The 17287-nt window shown below is 38.3% G+C and overlaps 1 protein-coding gene across 7 annotated transcripts in view; it reads right to left on the reverse strand.

Annotated features, from left to right (window-relative positions):
• GNB1 (G protein subunit beta 1) overlaps nucleotides 1-17287 on the reverse strand; it is an 87299-nt gene that overhangs the window by 26914 nt on the left and 43098 nt on the right. For 5 of the 7 annotated variants that reach the window (XM_037881502.2, XM_037881504.2, XM_043531483.1 and 2 more), the window contains exons 2-3: nucleotides 8756-8863; nucleotides 973-1011 (exon numbers count right to left, since the gene is read on the reverse strand). In XM_037881502.2, coding sequence (XP_037737430.1) covers nucleotides 973-1011; nucleotides 8756-8812 — 96 coding nt within the window. In that variant the 5' untranslated portion in view covers nucleotides 8813-8863. Of the gene's footprint in view, nucleotides 1-972; nucleotides 1012-8755; nucleotides 8864-12154; nucleotides 12316-13744; nucleotides 13816-17287 lie in introns of those variants that run through there. The other 2 variants (XM_043531481.1, XM_037881503.2) reach the window with 2 other exon arrangements.

A 17287-nucleotide genomic window follows, 5' to 3' on the forward strand; every position in this document is an offset into this window, starting at 1 on the left:
CAAAAAATAGCACATAGCACATTTCCAGTAATATACGGAACGAACGAACACACACTAGTGAATCCAAACCAGTTTATAACTCCATTTTACAGGTAATGTCTGCATACTTGTCCTGTCTCCACCTAAAAAAATTATTTAGCAGAAACATTTAAGTAAAGAACTCTGCTTCATTTTGAAAACTGCCCAGACAGATTAACGTTCAAACTAACAGATCGGACCAGATTTAAAATTCCTACACAATGCCCATCCCTTGTACAAATACAGTAGCTTTTTAGAGACTTTTGCACATGGGAAATATTTTAGATATTAAACTTAGCACATTTATTTTACATTTATGGGCAACTCTCTTTGTCACATATAAAAATGTCCTCAGTAATTTAAATGCTGAAAGAAGGCCTCTTGCTCACTGCCTCTCTCTTGCTTGATGCTGCAGTGCTGAAGTTGTAGCACTGTATTTGTAGCATTACTCACTTCCATAGCAACAAACTGACATCAAACACAGGATTATTACTCCCAGTTCAAGCAAAAGGGATTAAACTGGGTGGTAAAAGGTTAAATCTGATTGAAAACACATCTGGAACAATAGCTCCTGGCAAAGGCTTCTTTATAAATGGCCTTCCAGGTTGCTCCAATGTGAGGGTCCTTCAAATTATAAATCCATCTGTATAATACTTGTATTAAAAAAAAAAAAAAAAAAAATCAGGGAAAGGAACTCAGTGATCTACCAAGGAAAGTACTACTTGATCCTACTACTGGCAGTAGTTCGCCATGCATAAGCAGCAGGATCTGTGTGTAATCAAAAAAATCACACCATGCAAAGAGTCAAAGGAAGCTAATGTTGCCAAGACTAGACTATAGGAAGAATTAAGATATTGTTCATAATTTTACACACACACAAAACTTTCTGTATTTACATTTTCCTTATGTAGATTTTTTGCAAATAAAATGTGAGCATCTGAAATGAGTACTTACCTGGGCCAGAGTGGCATCTGCACATGCTTTTCTGGCATCCTATAACAAGGGAAAATTAGAGACAACACATCAGAGACAGCTTAATATGTGCTGAACCATTTATGCTGACCATTCTGCAAAAGTTACTCGGAAGCAAAACCACTAGATTTGGGAAAATCTTGCAGTTATGATCACCCCAAGGAGAGAAATTGGCAGAGGAACCTATCAAGTCAGACTCTGTTGCCAATGTGTGTCTAGTATTCTCGCTGGAACCTTTATTTATTGAGAAGATAATTCTAGCATTTAGTGGGCAAGGGTAGGAAGGAATGCTTAGCAGCAAGTTTCAAAGTGTGATTTCTGGGGTAGTGGGTTATCCCTGAGTACTTACTGCTGACATCCTGTGCATCTTATAATGGATGGCCAAAATCCAAAATATAAGGGGAAACTTGGACTCAACAGATGCCTTAAATAGGGGTTATACACGATATATATTTCCAACTCTGTTTAAGGAACCTAAAATAATTTGATACAGAGCTAGAAAACACTTCAGAATAAAAAAAAAAAATCAAACTATAAGAGTCTGAAAGTACACTGCTCTTCACCTGGCCAACAAATACTTTAGTCAATGCTTTAGTGTTTAATGCTCCATACCTCGGTGGGTTTTGTTTTTTTTTTTTTTTTACAAGCAGAGATGAAAAAATGCAGGAAGTCTCTTTATTGGCGCCAAGCTTTTGTTCTGTTTAAAGAAGTTTAAAATTAATGAAGACAGGAAGACATGACATTAATTTCTTAAGCTAGTTATGTACACAAAAAGTCTGGATAACTTGTGAGTTGTCCTAGAATGGTCATTTATATGGATGGAGTCAGCTCAAAGAAAGACTCAGCTATTTTATTCATGTTGTGAAAATGTATGATTGCTTAGGCTTCTCATTGAAAATACTTCCAAGCAAATACTAGTAAGAAATGGTGGTGTTTATCATTTTAATTAACAATCTGGAAGAGGAAGTAAACAGCACATAAATAAAATATGCAGGTTATAAAAAACTGGAATAAGTTTCATTCACCAGCCAGAGGACTTAGATTAGAAGCAAAGGCTGCGCAGGCAAATTTGGGCTGTCTATTCAGAAGTATTAGTCACATATAGGAAGAGAACTATGGCTCTACCGCAATCATACTGGACAACATTATTCAGTTCTGGGCACCGAATTACTAGTAATATTGAGAAATTGGTAGGAATTCAAACAAAATTGACCAGGGTTTGATTTATAAAGAAAGACTACTGGCTAAGTGTAGCATGGCTAAAAAGGGAAGGGGATATAATATTCTACAGTTATGTGAAAGATGTAAATACCCTGGATGGAGAAAAGTGTAGGAAGGTACAGGGAGTTACAATTAAGTAATGGGAGTAAGAAAAAGAAGTGTTGGCTAAATATGAACTGCTTGTCAGCAAGAGTTATTGGCCTGTGGAACAGCCAAGGGAAGAGTTGGAAGCCCCACTGCTGGAGACTTAAAACTAGAACAGACATAGCACGAGAAAATGTAACCGAGGGAACAATCCTGAATCAGCCCCAAGGAAATTAAACAAGTACATCTTTTCCATCTTTAAATTTCTATAACTGTATCCATGCAATTTGGCAATAATTTGAGAAGGTTCTTTACTCTATTTGAGCTTTCTTCAAAAGCACGTGCACGCGCACACACACAAGGACGTGTTTAAATTATATCATAACAGGATTTAATCTTAAATACGTATCCACGGGTCTGCTCTTAGTCACTTGCTGACAATATTAAACAAAAACTGTAGGGAAATAAGTGAACTCTGTCACACTAATAAATTTCTGTCTGTTTATATTTGTGCTGCCATGAAGTCTATACTATAATCACAGGATACTTGCACATTTTCATGGTGCAATACAATATATTCCACTTTTCTAAATAAAAGGGAAACTTTTACCCACTACAGCACAAGGTTTTTCATTCATTTTCTACTCTCAAATTCTGTTTATGGAAAGTTCTATTGATCACACCCTGCAAAGAACAGTTACTTATTCCACAGCAATACTGAAGATCTTCTAGATGTTGTCTGTGTGGAACCTACTCTAGATGTGCATATGCCTCGTGTGCAAGATCAGAATTTTTTGAACAGGCAAGTTCCAAAGACAAAGGATAGAACAGCCATGACATTTCCTCAGTTCCCTCTCAATTTGAAGCCCATAGTAGATGAGGACTCTGCAAAATGGGGATGAAGGGGAGTCATGAAATCCCTACTGATAACATCTCAAAGAACCTCAAAGAACCATTTGAGTAGTGTGGATCCAACTGCAACCAGCATACCCTCATGACGGTGGGATTTGAGGAGTCTTAGCTGCACCAACTGAGCAGTGATTGACGTATTCCTCTCCTGAACATAGCATCCGATATAGCAGCTGAATCCAAGGCATTGGGTTTGGCAAATGTCAGTGGGTTACTCCACGTTGCTACCTTACAGATTTCCAATATTGGCATGTATATGAAACAGTTAGGGCATGTTACTTGTGTTCTGGAGGAGTGAACCTTGATGTTTGGTGGGAGAAATACACTGTCCTCCATTTTAATATTCTCGGTGATTAAATCACCTGATCTTTAGAATGTCCTGCTATGCCTAGACTGACAGGCTAGTTCAGACTATTGCCCCATCCATGTAACAAACCAAAGTCCTGGATACATTTAGCGTGTGCAAATTCTCTTTTCCCAGTGCTGAACATGGCTTCAGGAAGACAACAGGAAGGTTGACTGGTTTAGATGAAATTCTGAGACCACTTTAGGAATGAACTTCAGGTGAGGTCTTTGCACCACCGTGTCCCTCTGGAATTTCATATGAGGGTTTGGCTATAAGTGCCTGAAGTGCACTCACTCTTCTGGCTGAAGTGACAGTCACTAGGAAAACATAGTCTTCAGTGTGCTGGTGTAAAGAAAATTCTGCAAGAGGTTCCAATGGAGACTCAATGAGCCTCTGGAGGATTATATTGAGGTCTCAGGCAGGAGAAGGTTTTCTGATTGCTGCATAAATTATTTTCCTCAAAGAGCTATTTCAGGTGGGTTCAGAAGTGCTCAAAACCCTCAGGGTGGGGTGCGGGTGCTGATACCTCTTCTCCACTTGCTTGGGGGAGAGAGGAAGAGTGGCTGGAGTTTACCATAGTCCTCTGGCCAATTCCAGGATTTCTTCATTAATTGGGAGGGTGATCCTGGCTGGTGTTGTCACACTCACATATTAAATGTATCATGAGACTGTTCCTGTATGAACGCAGTCCCAATGTGCAGGGTCTCTGCAATTTGAGACAGGAGGTCCTCAAAGGCTTTCTGCATGGGGACTGGTGTCACTGCCCTGAAGAGGATTCCTTGGGCGGAGGCAGGGGTCATTGTTGCCTCCCTGTCGTTTCCTGCTCCTATGCACTCACATCCAGTTCCAGCGTGGCCTAGCCATTGATGCCATTAGGCAAGAAGGAATAAGTCAGCAATGGCAAGAAGGAGAATACCTCCTCTTCAAAAGGCAGCACCAAGAGGTGCTATGGAGCAGGTTCCAGTGCTGGTCATATCTGTGATACCAGGAATGTCTCCAGAGACATTATGGATTCCTCCAAGGCATATCTCAGGTCTTTTCTCACCTCCATCACAGGTACCGGTGCCAGGTCTCTCACTCTGCCCTACTGCTTGGGGGATCTGTCCTTAGATTAATCTGTTTCATGTCCTTCTCTGGAACTCCCCTTTGGTTTTGGAGCTACGTGTAAGCTTGGTTCAGCTACGTGAGTTGGTGTCCCATTTGTGAGCAGGCATTGGTACCTACTTTAATGCCTGAGGTGCCAGGATAGAGGCAGTCAGTACAGATGCCGAGTCCATCAGCCGTGGGGTAGTCAGTGCCACGGTCTTGTGTGCAGCAGACTTCAGCAGTTGCTGTCAGCAGCATCACTGCTGACCACCTCAACATCAGTGGAGTCCTCTTCACCCACCTTCCTTCCACTGTTCAATCCCAGAGTGTGATGTGTGCTCGAGGGAGTGCTGGCCAACACTGGTTTGTGTGGTCTTGCTGTGGTCATGATTGTCACCTCTGGGTCTGCAGTAACCTGCATGAACCACTCTAGCTCATGTAGCTTGAGCTGAGCTTGCAGGTGCTGGAGGAAAAGGACTTCCACACAGAGCACCTGACCGGGATGTGCCTTTCCCCTTGGCAGAAGACACATTTGCTGTGACAGGTTTCAAACCCCGAGGGTTTGATTCCACCATGGAATGTGGCAAGCTAGTGTGAAGCGTCTTGCCCTGCTGTACGGCAGGGTGTGGTGGGGTTGTTGATGGACTTCCTTTAAAAAAAAAAAAATCCTTCAGTTAACTGGCTTAGGATCTCTGAAAAGAATAGTGTGTCACACACTCACTGGCTTCCGTCTCGCTGCCACAGGCAGTAAGAGGAAAGTGAGAAAGAGTCGTAGCCACTCCATCCTTTATGCTCTTGTGCAAGAGCATGAGGATGCAAAAGGCATATGCACGGCTGCCAATACTGCTATTCAGAAAATCTGATCTTGAATGCATGAGTACCTACTCTGGGATTCACACTGACAAAATAATTGAAGAACTGTTGACTATGTTATGTATTATGCGTAGAGACTTCTATTCTCTTGAACAGCGATGCTCTGATTTGATCATCTAAAGTTGTTTGGCCAAAATTATTGTACGTAAAGCCCAAATCCTTTCCAAAAATTGTGCTCTTTAACAGCATAGTTTAACAATATACAGGTTGTATAGTTTACAGTGATGCACTGTTGCCCTTTTAACAAGGTGCCTCCACAAAACTGTCCCTCTTTATGTTGTTGTAAGTCTTGAGCACAGTTCAAAAAACAGCTGTGTGTGACTTAGGATGGGGTCAGGGATTAGAATTTCTTCTCATTTACAAAAATGATTTGTTAAAAATAACTATAAAGGGAGGCAACACCACCTGGAAAACACACTTTCATTAAGTGTACTCTCTGGAAAGGAAATTGTTCCTGAAAAATATACTGCACTATGCCATCAGTGTTCAGGGGTGGGGAGAATCTTGACATGAGGGAGACGTGTATTCTAATCCAAGGACTTTTAAAAACAAAAAAACAAAAAAACAAAACAAAACAAAAAAACCCCCAGACTTGTTGAAATCAGGTGTATTAAAAGGCAGCACATTTGCTCTTCAGAAATACTTTTATGAGCCCTGGGAATATACTGACTCTGATGGGATAATTAGCAGCATTTAAAGAGGGTGAATTCTATTCTAGTCAAGAAAGATACCCTAACCTCCTCTTCAGTTTTCTAGCATCGTTTTAATAAAGTAACCCTGAAATCCCCCTGCAGTAGCTGACATACCGTTTAAACTCTTAGTAAAATGTGCTACATCTAAGAACAATGTAATCCTACTCTTATTTTGGTGGCTTTAAAAAAATTTAACTGCAGAATTACATTGGTGAGGTCCAGTCATGCTGTTTACTGTACAGTACTGATGGCATCTAATTTCAGTGTACATTGATATTTATTGGTGTGAACTCTTGAAATTAAGGTCAGGAATTACAATTACTCACATCCTCTCCCTCTCAACTCTGGGACACTTGCCTTTTGCTGCTCCCTCATTTTAAGTTAAAAAGAGGTGTGGGGTTGAAAGGAAGGCGTTTACAATGTGAAAGAAAAAGTGACCGTATCAGCTCACTTAAAACCAGTGTTTGGCAGTGAAGTCAAGTTGTTCTTGTGTCTGTATACTTTCATATGAATGCCAGTTTTCTGATTTAGCAGCCCTGCTATCCCAAATAGCACAGACATGAAGACTGGTGTACAAATCGCCAACCCAATAACATTTCAAATTAGATTAAAATCATTTGAAGTTTGGGGTTTCTTTTTACTGTGTAAGTGATGAAAAAGTCATCTTTTCACACTTTTTAAAGAACTTACTCGGTTTACAAACAAATCACAGCGCCATACAATAGCAGCAAGTTACACATAGCAATAGCAGTATTATGAACTCAGTTACATAGGCGTTTAAGCAGGCACGGAATATGGTTCCTGTCACAGAGAGTTTACAATCTAACAAGGACAATATAGACAGAAGGGGGAGGGGTTGGGATGGAATGCAATAAAAAGCAAGTGAGAGGAAAACTTCAGCATGTGTCCTGTTAGTACTACTTTTCTATGCACACTGAACAATAAGACGACTAGAATATAAATCTCCACAAAGTGCTTCCATAAGAGGTCTCAGAGAGGGTGAAGACCCTAGCACACTGGATCAGGAAAAAGCGATCCAGGTGCAGGAGATTCAAGTAGAAGGAGGATGCAGTGCAAATTAGTGTGGCTTGGGTGGAACAAATGGGGTGGTGAGGGTCAAAAGGAAACACAACCAAAGAGCCTGTCTGGAGAAAAACTGTACATCACCAGTGTCAAGTAACCTACATTTTACTTGAATGAGGTAGAATGGGGGTCCAGACATTTTCATTACTTTTGTTGGTTTGGGTCTGAATCCTGTGTGGTATTAGAGCCATTATTTTGGGGCCTAAAAAAAATTGGGGGCTGTCAAAGTTTTTAAGACACACATTGCCATGATGACAACAGTTGCTGACAAGCACAACCTGCAGGAAGCAGAAGTGATGTTCTCTCCCCGCACTAAACCTATTAAGTCTTGCCAGTGTAAGTACTATAACTTGGCTATTGTGCCTCACTTTACTTCTGAGCTGGAAAGACAGAATGTATTTTGAGCAATAATCCAGTGCCCACTGGATCACAACAACTACTTTGGAATATTTTAAAAAAACCTCAAAGAATACAAAATCTAGTTAATGTAAGCTATTTATTTTTTTGACTTGTCACTTTACACAAACTGAAATTAAACTGATCAATTTCACTCAATTTATATAGTCAGTTTCTCTTTCTGCTTCATATGTGCTAGTGTTTCCAAAGAATTAAAAGACTTTGGGAATAATTTTGTTCATGTTAAGTTTCATAAAATCCTTTTGAAAGAAACCTACAAAATGTTCATTTGACAATAATCCTCTTTTGGAAATATTAAAACACTTCTCTTTTATTTCACTCAGCATATACATGGTGAGTAGATGTGCCAGCAAATGAGAAAGAACCAGAGTATATTTGCTGTGATCTATAACTTAACATCAATGAAACAAGATGACCTAGTTTTACTGCTTGTGTATACCTTTGAGCATAAGCAGGAAATAAAATCTAGACAGTAAATAAAATATAATGTTGTACTTCAGCCAGTCTTTTTAAACTACTTTCTGAGAGGGTTGTGAGGAAGTTTATTCATGCTAAACTTCATGGCAAGTGATGAATTATAATTTGTTTAGTACTAGACGCTACTGGTCCAAAATACTAAACCAAGATATTATCTATCTAAAAGTGTTTTACAAATCAATCTGAAGACTTCATAAAAATATCAGATACTCAAACCTGATGCATTAGAGATCTGGACAGCTTAAAGTTTCAAGAGAAATGTATACTGGCCTTAAGGACAGGTTAAGATACAGAAATGCTTTTAAATATAATCTATACACTCTTATATTATTCTGTGTGACTCAATCATAGAGCTCACTAGAAACTGGAATGGCTAAAAGCAACTTTCTATGGAGTTACCTGTGCTTACGTTTATAAGATATCCCATACATTAACTTTTGAAATATATTTTGCTTGTTAGGCTGAAACTTTCACGTCATTTTTGTCCATCTCCCATCCTGTTCCTAAAAGGACACAACTGGCATAAATATCACTTGCATTAACCTAAATACACACACTGATTTGATTTAATACATACTCTGATTTGGTTTTTCAGTTGCTCAGCCTCCTGGCGTAACTGGTCAAGTTCACTCATCTTCCTGTGCTAATGGTGGGCTTCACTGCCACCTCTGAGACAATCAGAAATCTGAAATACAGACACACGAGGATTTATTACAAAAATAAAACAAAAATCAAAGTTTGATAAATTAGTAGAGCAGAATGTCCTTTCAATATAGCTAGAACTCAACCCAGATTTTTTTAACGATGGGTAAAGTCAGCTTCAGTGGGTCCAAGGCCATTTTTCTCAAATCTATTCAGAACAAGGTATAGTCACAACCCTTCATATCTACTGTTTCATTCTGTATGCCCATGACTAATAAAATATGTGTAGGAATGTTTCCTCTCCTTTCCCTCAGGTCCTATTGCATTTTTCCTACCATAAAATATCTTCTTGATTGCATTTTGCACAAGCTGTAATACTGCATGAGCAAAACGCTGATTTTTTACGAACACTAATTGTGATAAACCCTTTTTCCCTTGGGGTAAAATTCTGTGTAAAAAATCAGTGGAAGATTTGTTTTTAAATCAAAGAAAAGATGAAGATGTCTCTTTAATATTTATAGACTGGAGTAACAAACTGAGAAGCCAGGAATACGATAATACAATGAAGTTTCCTGAAATTTGGTGATTGTGAGGAATACGGTCTGGATAGTTGAGTAAACAGGGATTGTTCAGGTCCCTATGAGGCAAAAGAAACCAAAGGGACAGTATATTTGGGTGAGAAGCCCTGAAGTACCTGTTGGGGAACCTCATTTAGTTTTCTCTTGCTAGGTAGTCAAGTCGTACTGGAATAGATATTTGTAATGTTATGTGCAATTTCTACTGTGAATATACTTTCTGTTTATCCTGTGATGTAACTGAAAAGCAAATATGAACTTACAGAAATTAGATGAAATATTAAAATGTTTCGTTTTATACAAATTACATTTGTTCTCACGCTTGCCACAGAGCCCCACTGTAAGGCTTTTCATGTAGTACCTAATTGGGGTGGGGCTAGCCACTACAGAGGACTAAATAAAACAAATTCAACTTAATACAGATAGCTAGGTAACACCATTTCTCGGTTTTTGAAATGTATTCTAGACACAGTTTCATACAAAAATTCACCCAAAAATCTGTGGATATGACGACTTATACCTGCTTTAGGAGTTCAACTAAGTTACTTCAGGCATAATTAAAACTGTCAAAAGAAAATAAAGCAAATGTGTGGAAAGCAAATGAGGTATTTTAGAAGCTACCTTGATCTTCCATATTTAGTATTATCCATGCTACTGCTGTTCATTGTTTGCCAGTCATATACATTTGATTCCTCTATTCCTCCACTGTATGGCCATAATAGATTATGCATATTTTATGTATGTATTATCAATGGACACTGTCTTGCTTTTAATTGCTACCCTTGTGGCCATCATTACCTCTTTTTCAGCAAATCAAACCTTTCACATTCCTGAACTTTGAAAACAACAACAGATATAACTTCTTATACTATTAAAATCAGTGTATAGAAACTGTAGTAATGTTCAGAAAACACAAAGCCCTCTTCTCCAAAAGAAATTCTGGCAATTGTTTTAGAACAGCAATGAATGGTCGTCTACTAGGATAATGACCTAAGATCTCATTTACACTTTCTATAACAGTGTTAAAACAGTTTCATTCTGTCTACAGTATCAATTACACAGTTTAATGAGTTGGAGAACCTGTTGCTGACAGCCATTTTATGCAATAGCTGGTTTTCCTAGTGTAGATCCTGAGTTATTGGCTAGCATACATGCCTCTGGCTGCTGCATCCTAGTAGGAGATTGTCTGTAAACAATCTAGAACAGACAGAGCTAAAACACCATCCCTGAACCACCATGAACTTCCCACAAAGGCAATTTCGTTCCAAGATGTTACTCAAACTATTTAAATATCTTCTGCTAAGTTTACAATACTTAGCCTTTAATAGAAATATTTTCCTAAACAAAACTATCATTTTCCTTTAGTGTTCTGGCCTAAAAATTCATAGTTACCCCCAAACTGAGTTTCTTTTAACGTGGTAGTACTAGCCATTAATGTAAAATTGCAGAGGTACAGTAGCAATTCTAATGAAATTTACATTTAGCTGGGAAGAACAAGGTATATGGCTGTGTCAGAATTTTAGAGCTAACATAAGAGTGGAATATTAGCTCAATTTTATAGGCAGATTAAGTCACTAAATTAACCTTTTTAAAATACTTCAATAGCATAAACATCCAAACCAATTTATAAACATGACATTATTGCTGGCTAAATTCTTAAATTAGAGCACTTGTTAAAAGACTTATTTTAAGAACAGTGTTTAGTTTTTTAGATAGATAGATATAGGTTATAGCAAATTTTTCATTTAGCAAGGCTGTTAAATTTGAGCTAATAAACTGCTGTCATATTTGTTTCTCCCTTTAAGGGCTATCTATAGCATGTATGAAAATCTAAAGAACAGACCTGGTATTTATTTTTGAAAAAGTAATTAGGTAACTAGAACGGATCCATCACCACTAAAGAACACAAATGCTGTGCTAGCAGCTTCAGATATTATTCTACTGGGATTTAATCCGCCTTTTAAAAAACACCCACCTCACAGGTAGCCCTACCAGGAGGAAAGATAAAGATAATTGCAAAGTCCCCTGCTAATCAGCGATGAGATGGTATAGTAAAGGCAACTCAACAAGCAAAGAGATTCTAATCCACCAGTAAAGAAGTGGAAAATAGATGACGTGAAAGTAAAGTGCTAATGCTCTCTAAATAGAGTCATTCTGTTGCTTACTTACAGCTTTCTATCGTAGTAAAAAGTACTTTAAAGTACCTCAGAACTTTAAACAGCTCCCAGAATCTATCAAGACAAATATCAAATGTCCAAAACTTTTGACACCATTACTTACAAATATACTGGTTTCAGAGTAGCAGCCGTGTTAGTCTGTATTCGCAAAAAGAAAAGGAGTACTTGTGGCACCTTAGAGACTAACCAATTTATTTGAGCATAAGCTTTCGTGAGCTACAGCATTCCAATGAAGTGAGCTGTAAGCTTATGAAAGCTTATGCTCAAATAAATTGGTTAGTCTCTAAGGTGCCATAAGTACTCCTTTTCTTTTTACAAATATACTGTTCTCTTCAGCACTCCAAAATATACTTAGAATAGAAACTTGAGTCAGCTCCTACCAAAAAAATCTCCAGTCAGACTGTTCCAGAGCCCAGACGCTGTGTTAATGTGGAACTAGGTCTCTTTCTCCCTTCAGATTCCAGGGTCATAGTTAAGCCCTTGTAAAACTGTTGGTTTAGCTTAGTACCCCATTCAAATCCAGTTAAGACTAAACCTGCTGAGAGCCTTATGCTGTCCACTATCCTTCTGACCCATATTCACCGTTCTGTCTTCTTTGGAATATTCTTTCACTTCAGAATATTCTCCACTCTGAGTTCAGTACTAGGGACTCATCTGCTGAACCACACACCAGTCTTGAGAACGGAGCAGTCAATGCTCATCTTGTCTCTGCAGCTCAGCTCTCTTGCTTGGAGTTGTTTGTACTGCAATTTTGACAACGAAAATCACTTCAGAGCAATACAGGCACTTGACTAAACAGTGTTCTTTAGCATACAGGGTGTCAAATTTGTCACACTTCAGCTTCACCACAGATCAGTTAGACTGTAATTACAACAATTTTAAGTTATTGTTTAGCTCTATTTTAGCTGGTCAAGAATACAGAAATATCTACCATCAAGCAGAAATAATAGTCTCTGGTATTATACCTTTCGGACAACTAACTCCTCACCTCTGTGAAGTGGTGGTGTCCTCATTTTACAGGTGGGGGAACTAAGGTCCACTGGTTAAACAATCTGCACAAGGTCACAATAGTGTAATGACAGAATCAAGAATAGAACCCAGGTCTTCTGGCTTCCAGTCTCCTACTCCAGTCACTAGGCCCTGCTGATGCCATCTGCAGCTTTATCTTTAAAAAGTCTGGTATGGACTAATATAGCAGCAGACAAAGGACTAGCTACATATCTGTCCTGCTACAGCGCATGGTGTAACATGGTTCCAATCTTCTACTCATGCCAGAAATTATAAGATTATAAACAATGGAATTATATTCTTCACCTACTTATTGAAATATAGTGTTGTTGTTTTTTTAAAAAGTCCTTAAAAAGTCCTGAAAGGAGACAAAACTGATCCTAAAATCAGAATATTGTTGAGGAAGTTCACCTTACAGTGACTGAGCCTGGTAGTATCATTCTGGATCATCTGAATACATTCAGCAGTTTTTAAAGATATACCAGATGTTGCTTAATGAGGTGTGCAATGAAGGATACTACTGCAGATGTGTAAACCAGCTGAAGTGGGACATTACTATGAAGTGCCACATAGCCATTAAATATATAAATGTAATAGCATGAAGTGAATATAGCCCAATATGTTAAATAGTTAGTTTAGTGGACAAGTCTACAGATGTTAAGACACTCCAAAATATGTACACACATTTCTTTCCACAAAGAAAAGCCTTCATTAAAAAAGTTAAGATAAGAAGGGTCCAGTGATGGAATCTCCTCTAACATACCTTAATTCCCACATTCACCACTTTCACTGACCGACGCTGCCCACCCTTCTGTAGGTCCCACAAACCTCCAACACATATAGCTATACTACACAACACCACACTCCTAATGGATTCTCTCTGTGCTGTGAAACCTTGATTGTAACCTTATATTTTCTAACAAGAAACCATAACATCATACATTAACTTACCAGCATATGGGTGTTTAAAGATGTGTTAATGTTGCTGAATATGAGTTAACGTTTTTTTGTGATCATGAGGAATGCGGTGTGTACATTGTTTTCCTGTTAATGATTAGAGATGTGACTTCTTTACAGGAGGGGGAATCTGACAGTAAAAGTGGTGAATGATGGGAGATGGGGAGTTAAGGGTTGTAAGGAAACCTAAACTTGACATTTCCTGACCTTTAAGGGTTGGAGTGAGTGGTTGGTCACCATCCGTAATCTTAGCTATTTTAAAAAATATTCTATTTGTGGCAATCTTCGTTGAAGCGGTTATGTAGGTCATGTGGAAAAGAGGAAACAGACCCTTTCACCATTCAATATAATATATACATGTAAATAGTAACAACAAAAATACAAAGTGTATAGAAGGTCAAATCTTTGATACACAGCATGCCTAACAGATAAGACTTGGTTCTACTATAATTAAGAGCTGGGCTCCATTTCTAGCTTTTCTCTAGGTCAATCTTCTCTTGTCTTCATATTGAAGACACTCCGAACTTCACTCCTCCTTACTTCTTTCTCTGCCTGCCTCTCCTCCTGCATTCCAAAAGGTGCATTTAAACAGGGGTACCTCCTATGTATCCTGTGAAAGAGTACAGCAGCTTTCCAAATCTCTTCATACTTTTTCGAGGTTCACAGGCATTGAGTCAAGGTCTCTACAGGAGCCTCTGCCTCAGAGTCACATCTCCCTTCAGTACACTTTTCACTATGCAGTTCAGACAGGTACTCCCGTAGAATTCAACCTTCCTTATCTACAGTACCTCTAAGCTCAAAAGTGCCTTACTTAAGCACTTTGTGAGCTTAGTGAAAACCTCAGCATGTTGTTTCCTCAATATAGGATCTAGAGTACTAATGAACACTTCACCTTTCATCCAAAGGTCCCAAAGTGCTTTACAAACAATAAGCTACCTTCTATGAGTGTAGAGAGGTTATTGCCCCCATTTTACAGACAGATAAACGGAGACAAGGCATTTAAGCAACTTGCCAATGATATTTAGCAAGTGAGTTGCATAGTCGAGACAGTACCAAAGAGTCCGGATTTTTTACTCACATGCCTCTAGACATATTGCTTCAATTAAGCAAATACTATACTTGATTTCATGGCACTCCACAGCTAAAAGTATAAAAAATGTGGATGCTTGCCTGTTTTACATCACAATATATTGTATTAACAAGATTACATCACAACAGTGAGTTCAACACATTCCTTCATTCAGAGTTAAAAATCAGCCAGTATACATTACAAACAACCCCAAATCCCAAACTTGATTTCTAGCACAATGCCACCAGAAACCGTTTAACCCAGATTTCCCATTTCCTCTGCAGGCCCTTTTTTGGTTTAAATATTAACAGGAAGTTTAACTCCTGCCAAAGTGACTGAGAACTCCCTGGCTAACACTCAGGAAATGAAAAGCCTAACCCAGCCATGGGCATCAGAATACAGAGGTTCTTCAAAACAGATGGTTTAAGATTTATGGGCGATTCAGCCAGCCAACCATCTTTGTGACTTTTCCATTCCCTTCTTACCAAGTCTCACAAAGTAAATTTTATGCTAATATCAAACCTCAGGGGAAGGGGGTGGGGTGGGGAATATACCTTTTGTGTTAATTTGAATCAAACATCACAAAATATTTTTGTGGCTTTATACAGAAACAAGTCAGCAGAGCTTTTTGAGGCTCCAAAAATAAATTCACCTTCTCTTTAAAGCTAATTAACCCCAAAATTTGAGGTTATTAAACTGGAAGGGGCATTGTGTGGAAATCAGTTATCCTTGCTCCCCATACATGGACCAATACAATACAAACTGCCATGCAAAAAAGCTTTAAAAAGCACTGAACCAGCAACGCTGCTATGTCGAAGCTGTCAGCTTGAATGGGAAGACATTACTGTACTTCAATTTCTGTGGTTCTGAAAAATTTTGCGCCTGAATCAATAATACTGTTGTCATACAAAAAGCCATATACATACATTTTGTTTTCAAAATTATCACCTTGGGGGGTAAACAAACAGATATTATCCATCAATCTCACACTTACCTCCCTTTCCCTTCAATGTGCTACTGTGTCCTCGAGAACAACACACATCACTTCATCACACCTTCACTGAACTCATTCAAAATCTCCTTCCATAAGCTGAACTGCTTAATTGAGTCTTTCTGCTGCGAGACTAAATCCCCTTAATCTTGTTGACAAAAATATATCTTGTAGTTAATTCTTTTTTTGTAAGAGACATTAAAATACCCACTTGACAAGGTAGTTTATTATTCCTTGCAACTTCAAATGACCCACGTCCCTCATTTAATTTGTTCCGTTACTTGCACCACATACATAGTTACTTCATCGCCCCTTTTCCCACATTCAGAAGCTAGATAACACACCATATTGGTAACTTATTAATGTAACATATGGAGGCTTTTACCTCTTATCATAAGAAACTATTTCAATACTCTTGCTGCACCTCAAAGTTGCATTTTTTAACCACTAAAAGGAAAAAAATGTGCAAGCAATATATTTAGGTATTGGAGACTTATGAAGAATCACCACCTATGGCGTAATGGATTCTTGCCATTTCTCTTACAGAGGAAAGGGAAGTTACTTTCATGTGTTTTTTGCAAAATAAGCAACAGGCAAGTTATCTATACAGCTGCAGTAGTAGTGTTTGAGCATTAAAATCTCCAGCTACGTACTGTAATTTGTAGCCATTTAAAACTTTATAAACACCAACACGAACACAAAATAGTTATTGTGAATAGGGAAATAAGCTCAATAAAGAGTGCCCCAGTACAATGTTTCTGCCCTGAAGATAAAGCTCACTCATCGTAATGAACAGTAACACACTAATGAAAGGAGTGATGTATTGTTTAAGTCCAATCATACTAGCACTATAATTTTAATTTACAAAGTCTAAATAATTTAAAGTGCACTATACTTAGCTCAATCTAATATACAGACTGACATTTACCTTAAGTTTTGAGTTGTGAAAAAGTCTAGCCGCTCTATTTTAAAATACATCATTCTTTAATCTACTTGGCATAGGCTGCAATAGCCTCTTCAGAGGCTTAGTGTGTGGTTATACTCTAGAAAGGGGGGGAAGTGACAGTGGGGAAAAGTTTACTGCACCTCACTTATTCGATTTCAATTTTTCCTCATTTTACAAAAAAATTAAGTTACTCTGTTTTTAAACAGCCAGACTTGTGAACTCAACCCAGACTTTGAGAGTCAAACTGGGTTCTTTCCCTTCTACACATCACAACCAGTAAAGAAAAAAAAATTGTGCAAAGTGAATGATTCCCAATTTCAAAACTTCAGTAGAAATACAGAAAGCACTGACAGCATCATTTTGCTTGCAGTTCTCTCTATTACTGGTGATGATGCATGAGAAGTAAAATAATCCAGCTAGACTGTATTATTGATGGTGCTAATCATATCAATGTATAAAGGTTAATAATTAATGGCTGCCATATGACTGTTCACCTCTTAAAATTGTTATAAGACATGGTGCTGACAAAACTAATCTCATCTCCTAAGAAGAGCTATTTTTAGGGGCTATTGAACATTGGTGAAGTCCTAGGTGGCTGTTGTAGTTTTTGAAACATACAAGAAGTCACTCTCAGGGGCCTACATTATGCCCACCGGACAGATTAGCAGATGCCATTCTAATCTATCATATGCTATAAATCCTATTAGTAACACCAGTGGTAGCTTGTACACTTTCACAATGGTA

Source organism: Chelonia mydas, chromosome 18 (genome assembly GCF_015237465.2).
Source record: "Chelonia mydas isolate rCheMyd1 chromosome 18, rCheMyd1.pri.v2, whole genome shotgun sequence".
NCBI lineage: Eukaryota > Metazoa > Chordata > Testudines > Cheloniidae > Chelonia > Chelonia mydas.